General features: G+C 41.6%; 1 protein-coding gene across 18 annotated transcripts in view; it reads left to right on the forward strand.

The window, feature by feature from the left end:
- The window catches only part of DTNB (dystrobrevin beta), a 198,546-nt gene that overhangs the window by 14,291 nt on the left and 161,776 nt on the right, over nt 1–22,479 (forward strand). For 3 of the 18 annotated variants that reach the window (XM_065682031.1, XM_065682033.1, XM_065682035.1), the window contains exons 1-5: nt 1,952–2,040; nt 4,207–4,274; nt 8,148–8,228; nt 10,178–10,391; nt 16,169–16,254. In XM_065682031.1, the coding sequence (XP_065538103.1) occupies nt 2,027–2,040; nt 4,207–4,274; nt 8,148–8,228; nt 10,178–10,391; nt 16,169–16,254 (463 nt within the window). In that variant the 5' untranslated portion in view covers nt 1,952–2,026. Of the gene's footprint in view, nt 1–1,266; nt 1,372–1,951; nt 2,041–4,206; nt 4,275–8,147; nt 8,229–10,177; nt 10,392–16,168; nt 16,255–22,479 lie in introns of those variants that run through there. The other 15 variants (XM_065682019.1, XM_065682018.1, XM_065682026.1 and 12 more) reach the window with 8 other exon arrangements.

A 22,479-nucleotide genomic window follows, 5' to 3' on the forward strand; every position in this document is an offset into this window, starting at 1 on the left:
CTTAAGGTCCAAATTTGCTGTTTTGATGTTTTCTTGATGTATAAGAACTTTCTTCTGTTGCAGTGTAAGCGACAACATTCTAGATGCATGTTGCTGCTGTCCTTTTTGTAGCAATATAGTGCATGGTTACTGTAGGCATGGGCTTGGGTCTTCTTCAGCATAGCATGATTTTATAGTGTATGCTATATAGTTAGCACATACTAAAGTGGTAGCATAAGCTAAAGACAGAGCAGAAATGCAGTGCTGTTCTCCCAGACAGGTGTTGGTCCATGCATACTCCTTATCCTAGGGATTGCAGATCTGTCAGAGTTTGAGGAATGATGAAGTAGATACCAGGTGTTCAGAAGCAGCTCATCACAAAATATGAAGGATAAAATGGAATGGAACAATGTGTTTGAACATGTTGTGTGATACTGGAGAATCCCCAGTGCATTCATGTTGTCCTTTGTTGCTACCTAAATATATTTGAGTGTTTTTTCTCCACATGTCCATTTTAAGGTGAGTGTCCATCTTGAGAACTTTTGTCTGCCTTGTCATTTCAATGCATGCATATTTCTTGGCACTTCGCTCATGCATTAGGCTACAAATGTTAGAAAAACGCCAACAAAACAACAATTCACAATCAGCAAAAAAAAAATACCCGCAAAAAAAATCCCCACCAAAACCCCAAACAAAACACCCCCACTCCCTTCAAGCTAACAAAACCATCCAAACCAAAACCCAGTGCAGAACAAACTGCAGTTTACCTTTCCTGTTTTCTGATGGGAACTGCAATTTCCATCCTTAGCATAATTGCAGTTACTCTTCTTTAAGCTCATTCCTGATTTGAACTTGAGATAGATTTAAAGTGCAAAGGTGAATGTAGACTTTACATCTTTCTTCTTCCTAGCTTCATCAGTAAAGGGACTCTTCTGTGTCCGATTGTTCAGGCTTTAATATCGGGATTGTGAATTATTCCAATAGATCTCACATGACTAATGTAATTTCTACAACTTTTCCAAATACCTGCCACCTTGTCTCTTCTCTCTCCACTCAGACTGTTTGTCTTCAGAATGTGTAACTCTGGCCCAGAAAGATAATATCCTAGATGTTTAGTACTTCTCAGATAATAGCTGGAAAGAATCAGCAGTGAGAGCTTGGAAATCAACATAGTGGGGTTTTTTTTTTGTTTGTTTCTTGTGTTTTTTTTAATTTTTTTTGATGAGCAGGTACCTGACTATTGAGCTGCTCAGTTAATGAAAATTTCCAATCTTTTGCTCCTTTCAGGAAAGGCAAGAGACCTGGGGGAGGTCCTGAGACAACATTCCTTAGGACATGATTCTCCTGAGACCATGCCTGAAAAATCCATACAAGACAATTCCTCAGCTGTGGGTCAGTCAGGCTGTGCCTGTGTTGTTGATGTGTCCCTGCAGCACTTCATAATCATGGAGAGGCCAGTTTGCTTATTCAGATCTCATTTCAAGGACATTGCTGAACAGATAATTCACCCATTTGCTTTCCAGAGAGCATGAAGGGTATTGCTAGCTACTAAAAAATTTTTGAAGTATATATCTTGTTCAGCCTAACTTACTTAGCTGTGAATTATGTACGATAGTGTTCTATAACTGCAGTCCGTGCAGCTTTTGAATGACCTCTAAAAACCACTCAAATCCTGACACCTGCAAGGCGTAAAGTGTCTGTAGGGAAAGAGATTGATGTCATGGTAATATCATGACTTTAAATGTATGTTACCAGACAGCAGTGCAGCCCTTAATGTACAGTATTATATGTATCATAAAATAGACCTGCTGCTTCATTGCTGTAGGTATGTTGTATGTATGTAGGCATATATGCATACCCTGCTTTATTGCTGTCTTCAGGCCTTTCCTTAGTCCTGTCTGTGCTTCTTGCCCACCTTCTTGGGTGGTAGTGGGGAACAGGAGCATTGAACATTGTGCTACCAACCACCAAGAAAAAAAAAATCGCATCTTTGTGACTGCTGTGAAGACACAGTAGGTGGCTGCTCTTGTGGGTTTGGCTGGACTCCATGGGCTTTGGAAGGTAATTGCTAGAGGAAATGATGGTTATGGTGTCTCTAGTATCACTGTTTTGCTGCTCTGACGTGAGGCAGGTTCCCCAGCTGTTGGACATCAGAAGGACTAGTTGCAGCTTTGCAGAGAGATGAGACTGGTTTGAAAGCAGAGGGTTAGGCAGGTGGGATGAGTGATGCACGCACCTAAAGCTCAAGGACAAGAAGATCTAGTAGTACTGTTTTTTGGTGGGTTTGTTTTTTTTTGGTTTGGTTTTTTTTTTGGTGCTGCAGAAGATTCAAGTGCCATTGTCCTGTATGTCTTGATAAAATAGACTTTACAAAAGACAACTTAAAAGCTCAAATAACTAATCTACCCCTTGGAATCCATCTGTTGTGCAATTTAGAGGGTGCTAGCAGTTGAAATAAAGCTTGTGCAGTATCTGGCATCCTTGAAGATGACACAGGCATGTCTTATGTGATGAGGAAACAAAGAGAACAGTAGTTTCAGAAACTCTTTGGCTTGGGCCAGTGTATGAGGATAACTGGAATTTTTGAGAGAACAGCATGAATCACACAGGCAATTTCCCCATGCCCAGCTCTTTGAACACCTGCTGCAGTTTGCAGTGAAGTACAACTCAAGATAATGCATTGTGAAGAACCTTGGTTGAGAAGATAAGACACTCTATTTGGCTATATTTATTTAATTTTAAATGAATTTGAGTAAGCTGGGAAAAAAAATCTAGCTTTTACGTATCTGCAAAATTGCCACTGAGGTTCATCCATGTTAAAACAAATACAAAATGCAGAAGCATGTTTGTTCAGAGTGTATGGTTTTCTAACATAGCAAAAATAAGGACACAAAATATATTTGCAGATTACTTTATGCAACCGTACCCTTATTTTCCTTTTATGAACAATTAAGGAATAAGGCTTTTGGTAGCATTTGAGATGAATGTGTTGGGAGATCTTCACAAGGGAATAATTAGCCGGCAATGGACAACTGCTGATACAAACTGTTAACCACAGAGTGTTTATTAAGTGCCAAGGCATGATTTTCTTTTCCTTGGTTGACATTTAAGCTTAATGAAATCTGTACTGCCATGTTGCATGAGGGTGAGCTGACTAGCTTCCTGCTGTAATTGTAGAATAAGTGTTTGGTGGTTTTTGCCCCCTCTCCACCCTTTTTTTAAAACCTTTAAAAAACATATTGAATGAGTTGGTGAATCTGGTGCCAAAAGAATAATATACTATAGTAGTTTTAAGTGGAATTTTACACTGATACTGAATTAAGTTCCTTCCCCCCCCCCCCCCCGAGTTGAGTGAAATGAGCATCTGTCATGTCCCTGCCTATGGCAGGGGGGTTGGAACTAGATGATCTTGAGGTCCTTTCCAACCCTAACTATTCTATGATTCTATTAGGACTACATAGTGAAGTAAGCTGTGAGAGGTACTAAATTGTCCTTGAGCCTTCTTACCTTGTGGTGTAAGTTCCACTATGTTACTGTCCTTTCTTTATTCTGTTCTCCTCATAGGGAGGCCTGTGTGACCAAACTCTATGGTTTGCTTTTTTTTTTTTCTTTCCACCTTAATTATATTTAAGATCTTTTCTTCTCCAACAAATACAATTTGAGCTGGAGCTCCAGGTTTCAAAGGTAAAAGAATCCTTACAGGTTTTTGTTTAAAGACAACAGAACCCCACACCCCCATAACCAACATCCCCACAAAAACCCTGGGCAGGAAAGAGGAGCATTATGAATCTGTCATCCAGGGACAGAATGTCATATGCTTTCTCCTTCTGAACACCGAAGTCTCCATTGCTTTGACTGCTCTTGGAAAGGTCTTGCTTACTTTGTGTTTTGCAAACAAAATCTCTTTGAACACAAATGAATTCTTTACATGATACTGCTATGCATATGTATGTACTCTTGAGTTTTGCAAACTGAAGATTATAAAATAAAATGTTTAGAATTAATGTTTCCTGTGCTGTGCACCTCTTGAAAAGGTATTGTTAAGTCTAAAGTGTACCTCTCCCTTATGGAATACAGTTGTTATGAAGAGATGTCTAACTGCTGGTGTTTAATTTACCAAATGTAATCAAACTGTTTCAGTTGAGGGATAAAATAATGTTGTTCACAGTAAGTTGCTCTTGTAATAGAAATTCTAGCACAAACAGTGTTTGCCATTTTTGTCTTCAGAATGATTGAGGAGAGTGGGAAGAGGAGGAGGACAATGGCAGAGAAGAGACAGCTGTTCATGGAAATGAGTAAGTAAGAAATGTGAAGATATAATGTCATTTATTCTTTACTGAGAGCTTCACTTTGATAGTTTTAACAGATCATTTGCATCTTGTTTCTACAAAACCATTGCCTCATCTAGTGAAAAGTATCCTGGGTACTCCTGGGTGCTACTCAGGAGGAGAAAACGAGGTGGGTCACAAATTTATTACTAGGTTTTGTGATGCTCCTTCTTTAAGGAACATTCACATGCCTCATATATGGCAATATCCAAAGTTTGTGGACAGCTATTAAAATAATTAATGATAACAGGAAGATCACCTTTTAACTTAAGAAAGGCACCACAACGCTGGTGTGAACTGGGAGAGAAACAGTTTGAGGGGTTTGGGTTTGTTTTTTTTTTTTTGCACAGGACCATTTTCTGAAGGAGAGGCTATCGTTGTTACAAACATCAAATGCCTGTCCAGTGATATTATAATTCAGAGGAATGAGACATAGCCTTTTATGAAGATGTGTGCAGTTAGATGTGAAAGGTTGTATGTTTGCATGGCATTGTGTTATTTTACCTTCCTATGGGAACACAGGACTGAACTGAACACAAAGTCAGGCAAGTGTGTTCCAGTTATAGGCTGGTGAAGGTCGGTCTTAAACCAATAATATATTCATGCTATTTTATTGAAGGAATTCCGGAGTAACATTCTTACTGTGGTTATAAGCGGCTTATAATTTCAGGAACAGATTCATTCATTTATGAATGAATTTTTTTATATATATATATATATATATATATATATTTATATATAATTTAGATGTATCTGCTTCCTGTCATGTGAGCGCAGTCTTGGATAGTATTTCTCCCCAGCTTTGCAGCTTGCTCTGTGTTTGAGTTCATAGCCGGGTCCCTTTGGGCTTGTTCAACATATGGCAGAAGTGAACTCCTGTAGTCTGCCTGCTGTACACCTTCTCTCCTCTTCTTCTCTGCCTTTGTTCAGTTTTACTTGAGCAAAGGTGACTGAATTGTGTGTGATATCCTGGGAAACCTTATGAGAATGCTTTAAAATTACAATAGTACTTCTCCACTAGAATGCTTTGAATGATGCATCAGTGTATTACATTTGTCTCATCACTTTCAAGTGTTGTAGTCATCTTGTGGTCATTTAGTGCAGATTGACTTGCTAGTTTCTAGCTTTGGCTAAATCGTCAAAAATATTCTGAATTCTTCTGATTATACAAGGTGTCTGTGCAGCTGTGGTCTTGCTGTTCACTATCAGGGAAAGTGCTGGTGCACAGACATTCTGAATTACCTTTCTCTGTGAGGCTCTTCAGCATATCAGTATGAGAAATCTAAGGGCTTCAAGCTTCACCTGTCCTGTGGTGGAATATCTCACTGTCAAGTAGACACACAAATGTTTGCCGTTCTAGGTGAGCTTCATACACAGAGATGTGTGATGTGTAAAATCAGTGTTTTCACTGACCGTTTGTTGCTGCTCAACATACAAATTTGCTCAAGTGTTCAGATAATTCTTCATGCAAGACAAGAGTAGACCTTGGCATTCACCCACACTGGACATGCTACCCACAGGGATGTGCGCGTTGGTTTTGCAGTACTTGTGGAGTGGTCTGATGGGCAAGAATTCTGTGCAAGCTGTTCAGATTTCTCTGAAGTGTAGAAAACATACTGAGTTTACCTTATGGAAGGGTATAAAGAAGATGGAGCTGGACTTTTCTTAGCCCAGTAGCAAAATACCAGGCAGTGACCACAAACTGAAACACAGCAAATTCCATCTGCTGTGAGAACAAACATTTCTATTGGAAGAGGTTGCTGAGTCTCTGTTGCAGACACTCAAAACTTAACTAAATACAGTCTTGGGCAGATTGCTGTAGCTGGTCCTGCTTGAGCAGGGATGTTGGGCCAGACTGATTTCCAGCCTGGCCCAACCATTCTCTCCATTCTTTCCAGCCTCCACCATTCTGTGATTCTGAGTTCCATAGATTGTCTTGAAAACAGACCCCACTTCATCTTCAGATAGTTTAGAAGAAAGACCTTGTTGAAGCTTTTGTGGTAATGTGATACAGGCAGACAAGAACAGAAGATGGATGACTTTTTGGTTTTGCTTGTAGTTGTTAAATGACCTTTTATATATGTATAAATATACATGTGTTTTGTATACATATATAAACTAAGCATTTTGTGAAGGCTCATGGTCTCTGGAAGTGCCTTCTGTGGTTTGAAAGACAGAACTATGCACCCTAACTGAGAGTTCTGAAAGAATGTTGCATAGAAAACACAAAATTACCTATTTTGTGTAGCCTTGGATCTGAATACTCCAGCCTGTGTTACCTGGCCAAGTACTTTCCTGAAATATATCTGAGACTAGTTTTCTAAAAATGATACTGGAAAATAATCCACTTAGGTTTGTTGTACCATACTATCAAGCAGAACGCATCTTGGATGTTAGCTAGTCTAGTGCCACTCTTAGGTCATCTGTTGAGGAGAGCCTTTGGAAGTTGGTAAGCCTCTTTGCTGGTCTTGAGAGCCTTTTCACCTCCCCTTCTGCATCAGAGATGAAAATGGATAATCCTTGTACATCTCTTTAGAGACACAGTACCTAGGTCTCTAAGAACAACCAGATGCTTTGGCATGTGTGCAGATGCTTTTGTATTTTATTTGTGAAATTGCAATGAAATATCTCAAAGACAGGAATACTTTCTTAAATTTGCATCAGTGAGTCAGTGGGTGAATACATAAAGGTAATTCAAATTTGGTATTTGCAAGTTAGTTTCTGAATTCAGAATGTAGGAGGGAATAAGTTATCACCTTTGAGCAAGACTCCACCCCCTCCCCCCCTAGTACAGTAATCTGATATCTTCTTTGGGAGGTTGTGGGGTTTTTTGGGTATCTTTTTAAAAGTCTGAATTCTTCAAGTCAGTTATCCCTGCTTCTCAGTTTTCCATTCATTGAGGCTCTGGCCTTTGAGGGGAAGATGGACTGCCTCAGATCCTGTTTCTGGGCATTCCAGCAAGAATACAAGAGGCACAGAAGCCGTGTGCATCAATGCCACTGCCCATGTGCAACTGGGTGATTTCAGCCTACACCTCAGAGATGCATTGATTGTAGGTCACAGCCACTGATGCTGTTGAAATGTGAGCCATTTAAAAGGCATTTTGGTTTATGATTAATGGGATTGGCTTGTTGACTGCTTCCAAATTAAAATGATCAATACTGGGCTTTAAACCAGTGTTGTTTATCATCCCCACATGATTTATCATCTCTGGTCAGTTTAGGAGGAACACAGGTCTGTCAGAGAGTTTCTGAAACAACTTTCTGAAATTCCTCAAGTTTGCAATACTCAAGAGTAGTTGCTGGAACTGGTAGATGTGATGTAGACTGGTGACAGCTAATGGCATTCACCTCTTCTGTAGTGTGGCATTCTTCAAAGGTATAACACACATCTTGAAGTGGGAGTTTGTTGGTGGAGATATGTTTTTCTCTTATGCTATTTCTTCTGCTGCTTACCTGATCTGAATCTCTTTAGGAAACCAAAAGTGTGTTCCTGATGGGTCTGCAGTGCAGGTGGTGGTGGGAGGACTTACCCCCCCACCCTTTGCCTCTTGTCTCCTCTGTGCATGTCTTCCAACACCAGAACAGTCCTCTTCCTTACCTGCTCACTGCTTGATCTTTGCTTTTGTTTGAGATACTCATACCAGTGTCAAACTTAGGTCAGTTTATAATATGCTGCTGAAAATCACTTTACCAGGAGATAATCTAGTGAAAATCTGTCAGGTTCATATGACAAAGACAATGTATATGAAGAAACAGTCATACCAGTTTTGAAGTAATTCCCTCAGCTAAGCCGTCTGTTACAGAGGAAAGAAACACGCAAACTTTTTTTTATTCATAGGAGCACAGAATTTTGATGTCATCAGACTTTCAACGTATCGAACAGCCTGTAAACTGCGGTTTGTACAAAAAAGATGTAATCGTAAGTTATAATTACTGTTTACCTTCAAAAATTTCTCATGCATGATTGTTTCAAATATTCTATGCCTGTGAATTTTAAGTGTAGCAAGAGTAAGCAAATGTTGTATCAGACAATGGTAGTTGTTACTTTAATCAGAGATGAAAAAATATAACTAAAAAGAGACAGCAATCTTTGTCCAATACTCTGTAACATCTTCAGCTTTATTTTTTAATGTTTCAAAAATTTAAAATGTATGGGCCAGCTTGATGTGCTTTGGTTGCCCTAGTATTTGGTGCAGGCAGTCTTGAGCTGTTTGAGGTCCTGTTCCATCACAATGTGCCACAAACCACCTAACAAGTAGGCACAGGAATGGGTTTGGTGATGTGTTAATCCCATCACTGGTAGGAAAGTTTCTGGTTTTGGTCATGGTGCCCTATGTGAAGTGTGTCAGCTGTGAAGGATTCTGTAAAGTTTATACCATACTAGTCAGTGTAAGTTTTGTCATTCTTTTCTGTGAGCCTTTTGGCCTTGGGTGGCTCACCAAAGCAAAGATTTGTGTCGAGGGTGAGTAGGTGACACAACTTTGCATTCTATTACCAGAGTTGAATTGGACACAGCAAAAAGTGGAGCAGAAGTATGTACACACGAGTTGGTCCCTCCTTTCAGAAAAGTGGAGTTAGTGTTTGTCTGGTGTGGAGGAGGACACAACAGCTGAGGAGTACTGCAGAAGACATGGGCAACTTCACACTGCAAACTGTAGCTTCTCTGTACCAGAGCTGGCCCCAGGGGGTGTGTGTATTGGGACTGCGTGGCAGTACCTGCAATGCCTTTAGTGTGATGAATGGATTACAGCTTTTTCATTCCTGTGGAGAAGTGTTAGTCTGTGTCTGTAATTCATGCTTTTAAATTAAAAATCTCTCTTAATCAGTAGAGAGGTATTAAGAAATGCTAATTATAGTACATTGCACACCTTGAGCCCAATTCACTGATGCAATGCATATGCCTCGAGTAACCTTTACGATACATGTAGGTGTAGATGAGGCTGTGCATTTATGGTCTTTGTCTGGACCACAGGGTGATCTGGGGCATATGCTTGGTGTAAATAGGTGCCTTGTCTTTTATCATTGTGTGGTATTTATGTGAAAAATGTAAAGACAAGTTTTATTAAAGAAATGTTAAAGATTACACCTTACTTCAGACCCTTTTTGATGAATGAAGGAAGCTAACAAAACTTGTGAAGTTAGCAAATCAGTCCTTTGTAACTGTTGGCTCACGCTCCGTTTGGACTGATGGATTACTGCTGATCCTGTGTCTTCTCCCACTATCGTGCTTATCTTTCAAGCTTTGAAACATTAAAAAAATATTATTTAATGTGGTTCTGCAGATCTCATACTGTGGGTTTGGAAAACATTCTGTGTTGTTAATGCTTCTTAAGATAGATGCTAAGATAAGGCAGGGTAATTTAGGGAAATGCTTTGGAGTTCTAGGCGCGTGTTTACAAAGTATTGTGCTCTGGACTTGGCAACTGGATCAACTGGAAACAGTCACAGTTTAACTGGAACATCAAGTTCCTCCTTCAATACTCAACTACTAGTTAGCATAAGGATGTTCAAAATTATTGCACCAGTTTGTAGTGGATTTAGAATGTGGCTGAAGTCCTGAAATGATGCTACCTAATTGCTAAAGCGCACTGCATGCTGATAGATCGCTTTTCTCCTATATGAAGTTTTTCTGTCAGAGCACATTAAGGGTGGAATAAAAGTCCCACAAGATATCTGGGCACAGATCTGTTATGTTAAAGTAGCTGACACAAACTATGAGTGAGTATCAAGTTTGTCTCTCACTTTGAAAACGAGTAAGTAACTGTTCATTCCAAAATAAAAGCTAACAGACTATTCGGAAATAGTACCATAACAGTAAGCTTGCATGCTTTACAGAATAGAAGTTAATTTGTTTTCCTTTGTTTTTAGTTCATCTTGTTGATATCTGGAATATGATTGAAGCCTTCCGAGATAATGGCCTTAACACTTTGGATCATAACACAGAGATCAACGTGTCTCGGCTAGAAACAATTATTTCATCCATCTACTACCAGCTAAACAAACGCCTTCCTTCTACTCACCAAATCAGTGTAGAGCAATCCATCAGCCTCCTCCTCAACTTCATGATAGCAGCATATGACAGGCTAGTAACTCCTCTAGTTGTATTCTTAAACTAATTTTCTCTTTAAGTTAGATGAATGCAGCCAACAACTGCATGAGTCTTTGGCAAACTGTCCACTTGCTGTTTCTCAAGTTCATGGAATTGTGTTGTGCACACAGAGATGTATTTAATATCATAGTAGTGCCTGCAGAGATTTATGTTGCCACAGCAGTGATGCTTTGTCTTAAAAACTGATTTATTAAGAAAGACAGGTTAGTGCCTTCTGGACCTTGCAGATTGCTGTAAGCTGTGTATCTGAACTGAAGACAAAGTAAAACTGTGTTCTGCAGACTATGATAGAACATCATGTTAACCTCATGGTGGTATAGCACTGTTTTAAAAAGTGAAAATGTTTTATTGAACCCTGATCAACAAGACTGTTCTATAACGCTACCTTGTTTTGGCAGTCAGCTTGCATCCACTTCTAACATACTATGAGCCCATAAAGGCTAATTCTTGTTTCTTGGCTGGAAGAAGCCTGATTTCTTGTTCAGGATCCTGTCTAGGTTTTTGCTTGCATACAGGTTTATGAGTTTCTTTCTCAGCCTCTTTCTTCAAGGTTTGATCTGCTAGTCTTCCTGAGTAGGTGTGTCTCTGGGGGATTCTCTGATTCCACTGTCAGTTAGCACTCTCCTTACTTTTTGTCTTACCTTTCTCACAGCCAGCTATTATTTCAGTCTTATCTTTCTTCTGCCATTGCCCTCTCTCCTGGAGTAGAGGACTGGTTGTGGCCAGGATACTTTGTCACAGACTGAGTTTCACCCAAGACAATTTGCGGTACTGAATATGCCCAGTAGTAGTTCTGTTGTGATGTCCAGGCTTTGATCCTTTCCCAATGTAACTTGTTATTGTTACCAAAGGGAGCTAGGTTTCCCTCATATTAGTCCAAGACTTCAGAATAGTCCCTGTCTCACTAAGGGCAGATAAAAACAACACAAAGATTAGAGCAGGAAGACTCCTACGACAACAGAATCAAATGTCTTTCTCTGTTGAGTTTTCATTTGCTATTAGTTGTGAGACAAGTTGTGAGGGTTAGCTGATGGTGCTAGTTATTCTGAGACAGGTCGCATTAGAAAATACAGAATTTAAAAGTAGACATGGTTATGTTTTGGGGAGCTGGCTCAAAAGATTGAGGCTTTAGTTGAAATATGTTTTTTCTCCCTTGCTGCCCTCAACCCTTCAAGTTATGCCTTTTCTGGAACCCAAGCAGCAAGCTGGATCCCAGCACAGTACAACAGCTTCTCTTTAGCTTCCTCCAGCTGGCACATGTGGCTGAGAGAGAAGCTGGGATGCTTCGCTGTTGTGTAGTAGGAGAATAGGGAGTAAGCGAAGAGGCAGGGCTGGGGCTCCCCCTCCAGGAGTTCGTTAACATGGCAGACGTTAATTTAAAAAACCCAGAAGGACCCAGCTGCACGGGAATGGCAGCGCTGGGGTAGCTATGTGATTGCTTGAATGCACATAGTGCATTAAGCTTCTTACAACATGGTACTGGTGGTAACATAACCAACATTCCACCAGGTAGGTACAGGAATCAAAGATTTGACTAACCTCTTCCCCACAGAAATATTTATGTTAGAGTTTCTGTTATCTAAGTATGAAAAGCACCCACAATGAACACTTCACTGGGACCTATAGAACAACCCTGACCGTAGTGCAGAAATGATGGCTCATACAGCATCATCAATGAGTTAAGTAAGAATGGCTGTGGTATGATGTTCTTTGCTGCTTTCTCTTGCAGAGCTTTGTGTGGGTGTTTGACAGTTTGTTCCTGGTCTGCTTTTCCCAAGACTCTCAGGGCTTCCCAAGGTCCCTGACTCGTTATTGGCATCCAAGAGCTCATACCCTGGCTCCATCTGGCTGTGTCAGGGCAGTCATTTGTTATTTCATTGTTTCTAGAAATCACTTTTAATTTGTCAGTGGTTTAGTTGCTCCATCTTCTTTTTTCATTTTAAATTGCAGATATCACACCACACTGTATGCTGGCAGTAAAGCAGTGTGCAGTAAGGGAGAGGGAGATAATGACCAACAAACAAGTGAGGAAGTGAGTTAGTGGGCAAGGTGTGGAGGGATGTGATTAAGAAGAGCCTTGTAGTCAGCACAAAGGACTCATTTCAAGCATATGTAAGGAAATGGCTGCACATCAATGCTGAGCAGAAAGCTCTTGTGTCTTTTCTGGGCAATTAGCATGACTGGGTGACTCTGAAGTGGCTGTACGTTGTGTGCAGCCTGGGGGACAAACAGGAGGGAATAGAGGTCTGATTTCTCTTGAGGAGAGCTGTAGGAGAGTCAGTAGGAGAGCTGACACCACTGGCATGCTGCAGTGGGTTCGTTTAGAGGGACAGACAAGGAGGGAAGTTGCCTTTTACATGGGAGATTAGCTGGAGTGCATGGAGCTCTGCTTGGGCATAGATGATGAGCCAGCTTGGAGCTGGAGTCAGGATCAGTAGGAAGACTGACGTGGACATTGTTCCTGTGAGTGTCTGCTACAGACCACCTGGTCAGGAAAACATAGAGGATGATGCTCTCTTCAGGCAACTTGAAGAAGCCTCACAGGCCCAGACTTTTTTAAACAAGTCTTCTAGTTCTGTTTCAAATCCTCAGAACTCCTAATTGTTATAGGAGTTTTAAAATAATACTGAAAGTTTTGCCCCTTTTCATTTCCATGGGGAATTCAGCAGATTGAATTGCATTGGTACAAAAATCATTTTTTGGCATGTTGCTTAATAACACCTCTACCAGATTGCAGAGGGAGGAGTTTGGAGGTTTTTCTTGATTAATAAACAGAATGTTAGCAGAAGCAGTCCTGATATCTGAAGGCACCATACAATACCTTGGCAAGGGCAAGTCTGTGTCGTGAGAGGAGATATTGATGACTTTAGTAACTTGTTTTTCCTGGAAATGAATTCAAAGCTTTCATTTGAACTTTCATTTGAAAGAAAATGAACGTCTTAAAAAGAAAAGAAGAGGCCTGAAACTGTAACTTAAGGAGATTTGAATTAACTAGTAAGATTGGCTCAGATAAAAGTGGAGGTCAAGGCTTGAAGAGAGGTTAAAAGGGGACTGGATATCAACAAAGTGGTGGTCTTTGAATCACTGTTGCTCACCAGAGCTCTTCCTGCAACTGTAGCTCTAGGAGATTGCGTTGCCTCTGTAGAGGGGATTTTGGAAAGATACTTTGAGTCTGTATTAGAGAAATAGCATGTGTCCTGGGTTCAGCAGTAGCAGTCATTTTTTTCTCCTTCTTAGTTGCTGGTGCAGCACTGTGTTTTGACTTTCGGCCTGGGCACAGTCCCAGTACATCGTACTTGAAAAACGCTACCACAGCAAATACCAGCTCTAAGTAAGGTATGGTGTACTGGGACTGTGAGATCAAGAGGAACAACTTTGAGAGCCAATAAATCAGCACTGTGACGAGTGACTATTAATCTAAAACAATGAATGCTATCACAAATACGATTAGACACACCCCGGTCAGATCTGTCGTTATCTCAACCCCTTGTGACCCACGTTGGACGCCAAAAAGAACTGTCATGGTTTAAACCAAGCCACACAGCTCATTCCCTCACTCCCCCCCCTGCCTTTTCTCCCTCTTTTTCTTTCCTTCCCCTCCCCTGCTCCCAGAGGGATGGGGAGGAGAATCGAGAGAATGTAACTCCCACTGGTTGAGATAAGAACAGCCCAGTAACGAAGGCATAACACAAATCACTACTGCTACCACCAATGATAATAATGATAAGAGAAAATAACAAGGGAAGAGAATACAATACCACTGCCGAACGAGTTCAACGACCCCCCAAGAGAGTCTGTGCCCTTCCGAGTAACTCCCAGTTATCTCCCTGGGCATGATGTGCTGTGGTATGGAATACCTCTTTGGCTAGCTTGGGTCAGGTGTCCTGTCTCTGCTTCCTCCCCACCTCCCCTTATCCCTGGCAGAGCATGAGGCTCAGAAAGTCCTTGGTCAGACTAAAACATTTGTGTTACCAGCTCTCTTCCCAGGCCGAAAGTCAAAAACACAGCGCTGCACCAGCTATTAAGAAGGAGAAAAAATGACTGCTACTGCTGAACCCAGGACAGCATGTTATATTTCAGGCACTTCTCAGCCTGAGAAAGGTTGAGAGCCTTTCCATCACCATGGAGTGTGAAATGTTAGCAGAAGATAATATTTGCATATTAACTTTCAGTGTGAAAGGGGGAAAAATGTTATTTGGTTGTGTCCTGATGTCTCCATCTGTTTGCTCGTCTGTCACTGACATTAGACCTTGTCAATACTTCAATACCAGGAGCCAATATTTACTTTGAATAATTCTAATTTTGACACTTTCCAAGTGATAGTCGTCCAAGTGCAAATGTTAAGTATGCATCTCATTTCCACTGAGAAGTAGTCTAGAGTTTTTCTAGATCCCTTCTAACACCCATCATGTGTTTTCCCTGTCATCGCGTTTTCCATTATAGTACAAATTATCCTTCCAATACAGTTAATTACAGTTCATTATAGAATCATAGACTGCTTTGGGTTGGAGAGGATCCTTTAAGAGGACCTTAAAGCTCATCCAGTTCCAGCCCCCTGCTACAGGCAGGGATGCTTTCTACTAGACCAGGTTGCTCCAAGCCTGTCCAACCTGGCCTTGAACACTTCCAGTGATGGGGCAGCCGCAGCTTCTCTGGGCTCCCTGTGCCAGGGCCTCACCACCCTCACAGGGAAGAACTAGTTACCTGAACTTATTTTAATTCTTTTTCTCCTTTTAACCATGACTTTGACTTTCTTGGTGGATTGTCAGTCTGCCCCACTGTTGCTATTTATAGTTAAGGGTAATGACTCGGTATGTTTCTGTTTGGGAGTAAGTTGTTCAGTATTCCAACAGCTCTTACCATGTTTACACTCATTTCTTTTGCCATACACACCACTAAAGCAGTGTTCAACTGACTTCACAATAACAGTGGGCTTATACTGAGATCACTACTTTGTGGCTATTGTACTATCATAAAGTGGAGGTTTTCTGCGTCCTGTCTTTAGTCCTATGAATGACAGAAGTTCAAGAGACAGGAAGGCGAGATGCATGCCACCTGGGCCAGCACTGAGCATCAACTGTTCTGTGCTTCACCCCAGCAAGCCTCCTTCTCTGGTTCTTGTGAATTAATTCCCTCATCATTTCATCCTTATCTTCCTTCCTGTTAACAGGAAGAATACATGTTCCTGTTTTACATATCGTACCATGCTGAATGGGCTTTTGCATACTTTCCATGGAGACAAATTTGTTTTCTCTTGCTGATACTAGAAAATGATTCCCCAGATGTACCATCTGTTCTGATAGCACAACAGCTTTATTAAAGTAAAATAAAGCAATGTTAACATTATTCCTGTTCTAGGTGGTATAGGATTCAGGATATCTAACGACTTCTCTGTTAGCTATCAATTACTGGACTAGTTTTAAAATTAAATGTGTATTTGAACATCAGAGTTTAGATCAAGGAGTGAAAATTTAAAGCAACTTTATGCAAGAGAAGAGTAGACCTTGGCATTCAGCAAGTGTGTTTTTCATAATTGTGCAAGAGAACTTGATTTGTGATCAGACACTTGTTAACTGTTCCCGTCTATTAAAAATTATAGTGTTGTCAGTGTTTTAAAGTTATAGTAAAAAGTTTTGGCAAATCTTATTAGTTAATGGAGGGCCTTTTTTGCATTTCATTCCTAGGCTTCAAGTATTTTTGTTACTTCTCATTGTGTAGTAATTACTTACCATGTAATTTTTTCTCCACAGTGAGGGCCATGGGAAGCTGACAGTATTTTCAGTGAAAGCGATGTTAGCAACTATGTGTGGTGGTAAAATACTGGACAAACTCAGATGTAAGTATTTTAAAGAAAACCATTTAACCATTTAGGAAATATTTTGTTGCCATGACCGGCCATGTTTTGTGGTAGTAAGCTTTGAAAGCTGACTGGTTTTGCTTATTCAGCAGTCCTTACACGGAAATGAACTTGCTGTAGTAATGGTTTTGTCACACATGCCATCTGCTGGCCATAGAACGTACTGAGTTACTGAGTGGGCTTTACACTTACGTTTGGTTATTTTAAAATGCTTGGGCACTTCTTTAAGTGTAAAACTTCAGGTCTGATTTTTCTGCTAGTAATGTTAAATTTGTTGCCGTTGCCCCAGTTTTGAGGATGTTAAGGGGCTTCTGTATGTCTTCTGCTTCACCTGAGGTACTCTGCGTCTTCTCATTCTGTAACACCAGTTTCTTAGTTCTTTTTTTACTCTTTTTTTTTAATTCTTCTCTCATCAGTCTTTTTGTTTCATACTTCATGAGCCTTCTGCTATATCAGTAGAAAATCAGTGATACCCATAAACATGGGGTTTGTCCTTTAGGAGTAATTCTTGTTCTGTCTTTCCAGTGGTAGGTATACTGTGGTTCTGGGTGGTTTTTACTTTTCATTTCCACCCTGAAAAGCTGGGATGTTAATTTCGCTGTCAGTGACAGATTTTACTCTTCAGGTTTTGTTGTTTTCACCTCACCCTAAACTCCCTTCATGAAAGTTATCTTGTAGCAATTTGTTCCTCCTAATCTCTATGGCTGTCATTCACTGTAAATAAGTCTTTAGACTTTTCCACACTATTAAGCTTCTTTATTATATTTGCTTTAAAACTTGCAAATATGAAATACTAGTGTGCTGAATGAAACTATGTGGCAGGGTCTGAAAAATAGTGAGAAATTGCATGTACATGTTTAATATTAAGGCTGCTCATGTTTCAGTACCAGGAAATGCAGGGTTTTTATCTGGTAGTAACTATAAAACTGATTAAAAAAAAAAAGCTGCAGGTGGCTAAAGGTTAGTGTTAAATAAAGGAGACAGGCATAGATGAGAGGATATTTAAGATGCTTAAGCATTTTTAACAAATGCATTACCTCTAAAATATGCAATAGCAAATACTGAGGAAAAATATAGAGACTGCATTTCCTCTGTAAAAGATTACATTTTGGATTTAATTAGGATGAGATTTGAGGAGCTGACAATAGATAAGCAATTCAGGCCTGGGACAGAAAAGGAGCATTATTGCTAGAATTAGCAAGATAGTACTGAAACACATCAAGAAAATGGCGCTGTTACCTATTAGTGGAAAAGGCTGTTAACCAGTGGAATGAAATGTTACACGGATCAGTAAAGCTTTGATCTTTTCAGACAAAGATCTAGATATTATTCTGAAAGTTACGTTAAGCCTCAAGTTAATGATTCAAAAGGTGGCTTAAGGAAACCTCATTCAATAGTGATGCCTATTTAACAGGTGCGCCTAGTCTTAAAATTTGTGCATTTAATGTACTGTTCTCTCTCTGTCTTTTCATGATGTCTGCTTTTCTTCACAGCGTTTGAAACTTCCTTTTATCTTTTTTTTTTCTTGTTCTGTTGGTTCCCATGTTCTTTGCCACTGTAACTTCTTTAGAAAAAATCCTAACTGGTGTTCATACACATTGGAGGAAAGGCTTTTGACTGCGTTCACTGAACAGTGCTGCTTCTTACAGCATCGTTTCTGGTTTTTGTGCCTGTTACTTATTCTTTCTTGCATCTTACCAGCTAACCTTTTAGTTTGCAGTGTACACAGAATCACAGAATCACAGAATCCCAAGGGTTGGAAGGGACCTAAAAAGATCATCTAGTCCAACCCCCCTGCAAGAGCAGGGTAACCTACAGTACATCACACAGGAACTTGTCCAGGCGGGCCTTGAATATCTCCAGTGTAGGAGACTCCACAACCCCCCTGGGCAACCTGTTCCAGTGCTCTGTCACTCTTACAGTAAAGAAGTTCTTCCTGATGTTAACGTGGAACTTCCTATGTTCCAGTTTACACCCATTGCCCCTTGTCCTATCACTGGATATCACTGAAAAAAGCCTAGCTCCATCATCCTGACACCTACCCTTTACATATTTCACAGAATCACAGAATCCCAAGGGTTGGAAGGGACCTCAAAAGATCATCTAGTCCAACCCCCCTGCAAGAGCAGGGTAACCTACAGTACATCACACAGGAACTTGTCCAGGCGGGCCTTGAATATCTCCAGTGTAGGAGACTCCACAACCCCTCTGGGCAACCTGTTCCAGTGCTCTGTCACTCTTACAGTAAAGAAGTTCTTCCTGATGTTAACGTGGAACTTCCTATGTTCCAGTTTACACCCATTGCCCCTTGTCCTATCACTGGATATCACTGAAAAAAGCCTAGCTCCATCATCCTGACACCTACCCTTTACATATTTGTAAACATTGATGAGGTCACCCCTCAGTCTCCTCTTTTGCAAGCTAAAGAGACCCAGCTCCCTCAGCCTCTCCTCATAAGGGAGATGTTCCACTCCCTTAATCATCTTTGTGGCTCTGCGCTGGACTCCTTCAAGCAATTCCCTGTCCTTCTTGAACAGAGGGGCCCAGAACTGGACGCAATATTCCAGATGTGGCCTCACCAAGGCTGAGTAGAGGGGGAGGAGAACCTCTCTTGACCTACTAACCACTCCCTTTCTAATGCACCCTAAGATGCCATTTGCCTTCTTGGCCACAAGAGCACATTGCTGGCTCATGGTCATCCTCCTATCCACCAGGACCCCCAGGTCCCTTTCCCCTTCACTACTTTCCAGCAGGTCAACCCCCAACCTGTACTGGTACATGGGGTTGTTCTTCCCCAGATGCAAGACTCTACACTTGCCCTTGTTAAATTTCATCAAGTTTCTCCCCGCCCAACTCTCCAGCCTGTCCAGGTCTCGCTGAATGGCAGCACAGTCCTCTGGTGTGTCAGCCACTCCTCCCAGTTTTGTGTCATCAGCAAACTTGCTGAGGGTGCACTCAGTTCCCTCATCCAGGTCATTGATGAAAATATTAAACAGCACCGGTCCCAGCACCGACCCCTGAGGGACTCCACTAGTCACAGACCTCCAGCTAGATTCTGCGCCATTGACCACAACTCTCTGCCTTCTTCCTTTCAGCCAGTTCTCGATCCACCTCACTACTTGATCGTCAAGCCCACACTTCCTTAGCTTATCTATGAGGATGCTGTGGGAGACAGTATCAAATGCCTTACTGAAATCAAGAAAAACTACATCTACCGCTCTACCATCATCCCTCCACCTAGTCACTTCCTCATAGAAGGCTATAAGGTTGGTCATACATGACTTCCCCCTCATAAAACCATGTTGGCTGTTCTTAATGACCCCCTCATCCTTGATATGCCTAGTGATGGAGTCAAGAATAAGTTGTTCCATCATCTTTCCAGGGATGGAGGTAAGGCTGACCGGTCTATAATTACCCAGGTCCTCCTTCTTGCCCTTCTTATAGATTGGTGTGACCTTTGCCATCCGCCAATCCTCAGGCACCTCGCCCGTTTCCCACGACTTACCAAAGATGATGGAAAGTGGCCTAGCAATGACCTCCGCCAGCTCCCTCAGCACCCGTGGGTGCATTCCATCCGGACCCATCGATTTACAGATGTCCAGTTTGCATAGCTGATCCCTAACCCAATCCTCATCTACCAAAGCAAACTCCTCCTTTGTCCTGACTCCTTCTGGGGCTATAGAAATCCGGGGCCCTCGGGGAGAGTCTGCAGGAGTAAAGACAGAGGCAAAGAAGGCATTTAGCACCTCTGCCTTCTTTATATCCTCTGTCTCCAGGGTACCCACTTCATTTAGCAGTGGGCCTATATTGCCTCTTGTTTTAGTTTTATTTGCTATGTGTTTGAAGAAGCCCTTTCTATTGTCTTTAACCCGACTAGCAAGATTGAGTTCCAAGGAGGCCTTAGCTGTCCTAATTGCCTCCCTACATCCTCTAACAACTGTCCGATATTCCTCCCAAGTGGCCAGCCCCTCCTTCCATAATCCATAGATTCTCCTTTTCCACTTGAGTTTGCCCAGCAGCTCCTTGTTTAACCACGCCGGTCTCCTAGATCCCTTACTTGACTTCCTACTCATTGGGACGCTCCGATCCTGAGCTTGGAAGAAGCGGTCCTTGAATGCTAACCAACTATCTTGAGCCCCTTTACCACCTAGTACACTTTCCCATGAGACTTCCCTTAGCAGTTGACTGAAGAGGCCAAAGTTGGCCCTTCGGAAATCCAGAACTGTGGCTTTGCTAGGTATTCTATTCCTCCCACACAGGATCCTAAACTCCACCATCTCATGGTTACTGCAGCCAAGGCTGCCATTGACCGTCACCACTTCGACCAAACCCTCCTTGTTGGCGAGTACTAAATCTAGCAGCGCTGCTCCCCTAGTTGGTACGTCTACCATTTGCATTAAGAAATTATCATCAATGCACTCGAGGAACCTCCTAGACTGTGAATGACTGGCTGTGTGAGTCTTCCAGCAAATATCAGGGTAATTAAAGTCCCCCACGACGACTAAGGCATGTAGTCGCGAGGCTACTTCCAGTTGCCTGTAGAAAGCCTCATCAACTCCTTCGTCCTGATCAGGAGGTCTGTAATAGACCCCCACCCTCCAGTATCAGCTGTCCCTGTTTTCTTGGCGCACTCCTTTTTGGAAGTGGAGCATTGTTTTTGAAGAGCATGTAGCTTCAATGTGTTTTGGACAGTAACACTCTTGCTTGTTGCCCGTGCTGCATACATTGGTGTAGATGCACTTCAGTTGGGCTGTTGATCCTGTTACCTGTTTGTGGAGAGAAGCCCTAATTCCTATGTGACCATTCTCAGGTGCTTCCATGGTTTCTAATACATTCATAACCCTTCATCTCTGCCACGTGAATCTCCATACCCTGTCTCCACAGAGACAGCAGACTGTAGGACCTTGCTAGCACACTCAAACACTGGCATGCTGCCCCCAGGCTTATCTCTAGTGAGGACCTTCCCCCCTTTAAATCTAGCTTAAAGCTCTTTCTGTGAGCTCTGCTATCTCCTTTCCCCCCTTGGAGACAACAGGACTGGTGCTGGGTAAACTGATCCACGATCGAACCCCCAGATTCTCCTAAACAACTAGATAGAGCAAGATTCCTCAACCTGGAAAGAAAAATAGTGCTGGAAGGATAGTGTTCTACAAAATCATGAGTAGTGTGTTGGTGAAAACAGCTGTTCCATTCCCCTTCCAGTACAAGAACTAAAGGGCAAATCAGCAGTGGCAGACTGAAACAGCAAACCCCCTTATTTAAACTTTACCAAAGGAGGTTGTCAGTATCAAACATTTCCCCTGTTCGATTACTGCTTGAACTGATTTCACTGATGGCAAAATCATTTAAGGCTGCTGAGTGCAGATATTCAGTGAGTGGAGGAATGTTCTGGGAAATGTGCTTGCCTGAGCTGTCTGCTGTTGGGATAAACAGGTTTTTGATCTGCTATGCCTCAGCTGTCCTCATTCTTTATTTCTTCTGATCGTTATGAATATGCTGTCTTCTTGTTTCCCCTTTTCTGTCTTTCCCACCTCTCTCTGATTACTGACCCATTTCATCACCAAACTCCTTCTGTGTCCAGTTTACTTGTTTTCCTAAGTTCAGGGGAATCCATGCTTCCAGAAAGCATGAGGCTTTCTGGAAATTGTAATTAATTTTTTTTCCCCTCAGCATTTATGTGAATGATAGTAACTTGGTCCCTGTACTTGCATATCTACAGGCTTGTTCTTCTAAACTCTAGAAATGTGAACAAATGGCGTGTTTTTAAGTCCACACAGTGTCTGACAGCACATATGAAATGGGAGTTGTTCAATGCAACCACTGTGCTGCCTCTGGAAAAGATTTTTTCCCATGACATGGTACTCCTTGCAAATGAGTTCCTTCATGTGGCACGCAAGGTCAGAGCTGTAAAGCCAGCTTATTGCTGTGGACTTCATGATTTTCGTCAGTTTTTTCAGCCTAAGACGTTCCATGTAAAAATGTCGAATTTCACGGACTCAAATGACTTCATTTTGTCATTCAGGTAAATCCATTGTGAAGTAATTAGTGCTTCCTTCTGTGTCATTTCTGTAAGTAAGTTGTGAACAAAACTTTTCATAAATCAGGACTCCATCCCGCTCATTTTGAGGACTGACTTCTCTAATGACTGGCTCTACCTGTGGGGTGCTCCTGGGCTCCCTTGCCTCACCAGCTTCTATTTCCCAC

Source organism: Lathamus discolor, chromosome 5, assembly GCF_037157495.1.
Source record: "Lathamus discolor isolate bLatDis1 chromosome 5, bLatDis1.hap1, whole genome shotgun sequence".
Classification (NCBI taxonomy): domain Eukaryota; kingdom Metazoa; phylum Chordata; class Aves; order Psittaciformes; family Psittacidae; genus Lathamus; species Lathamus discolor.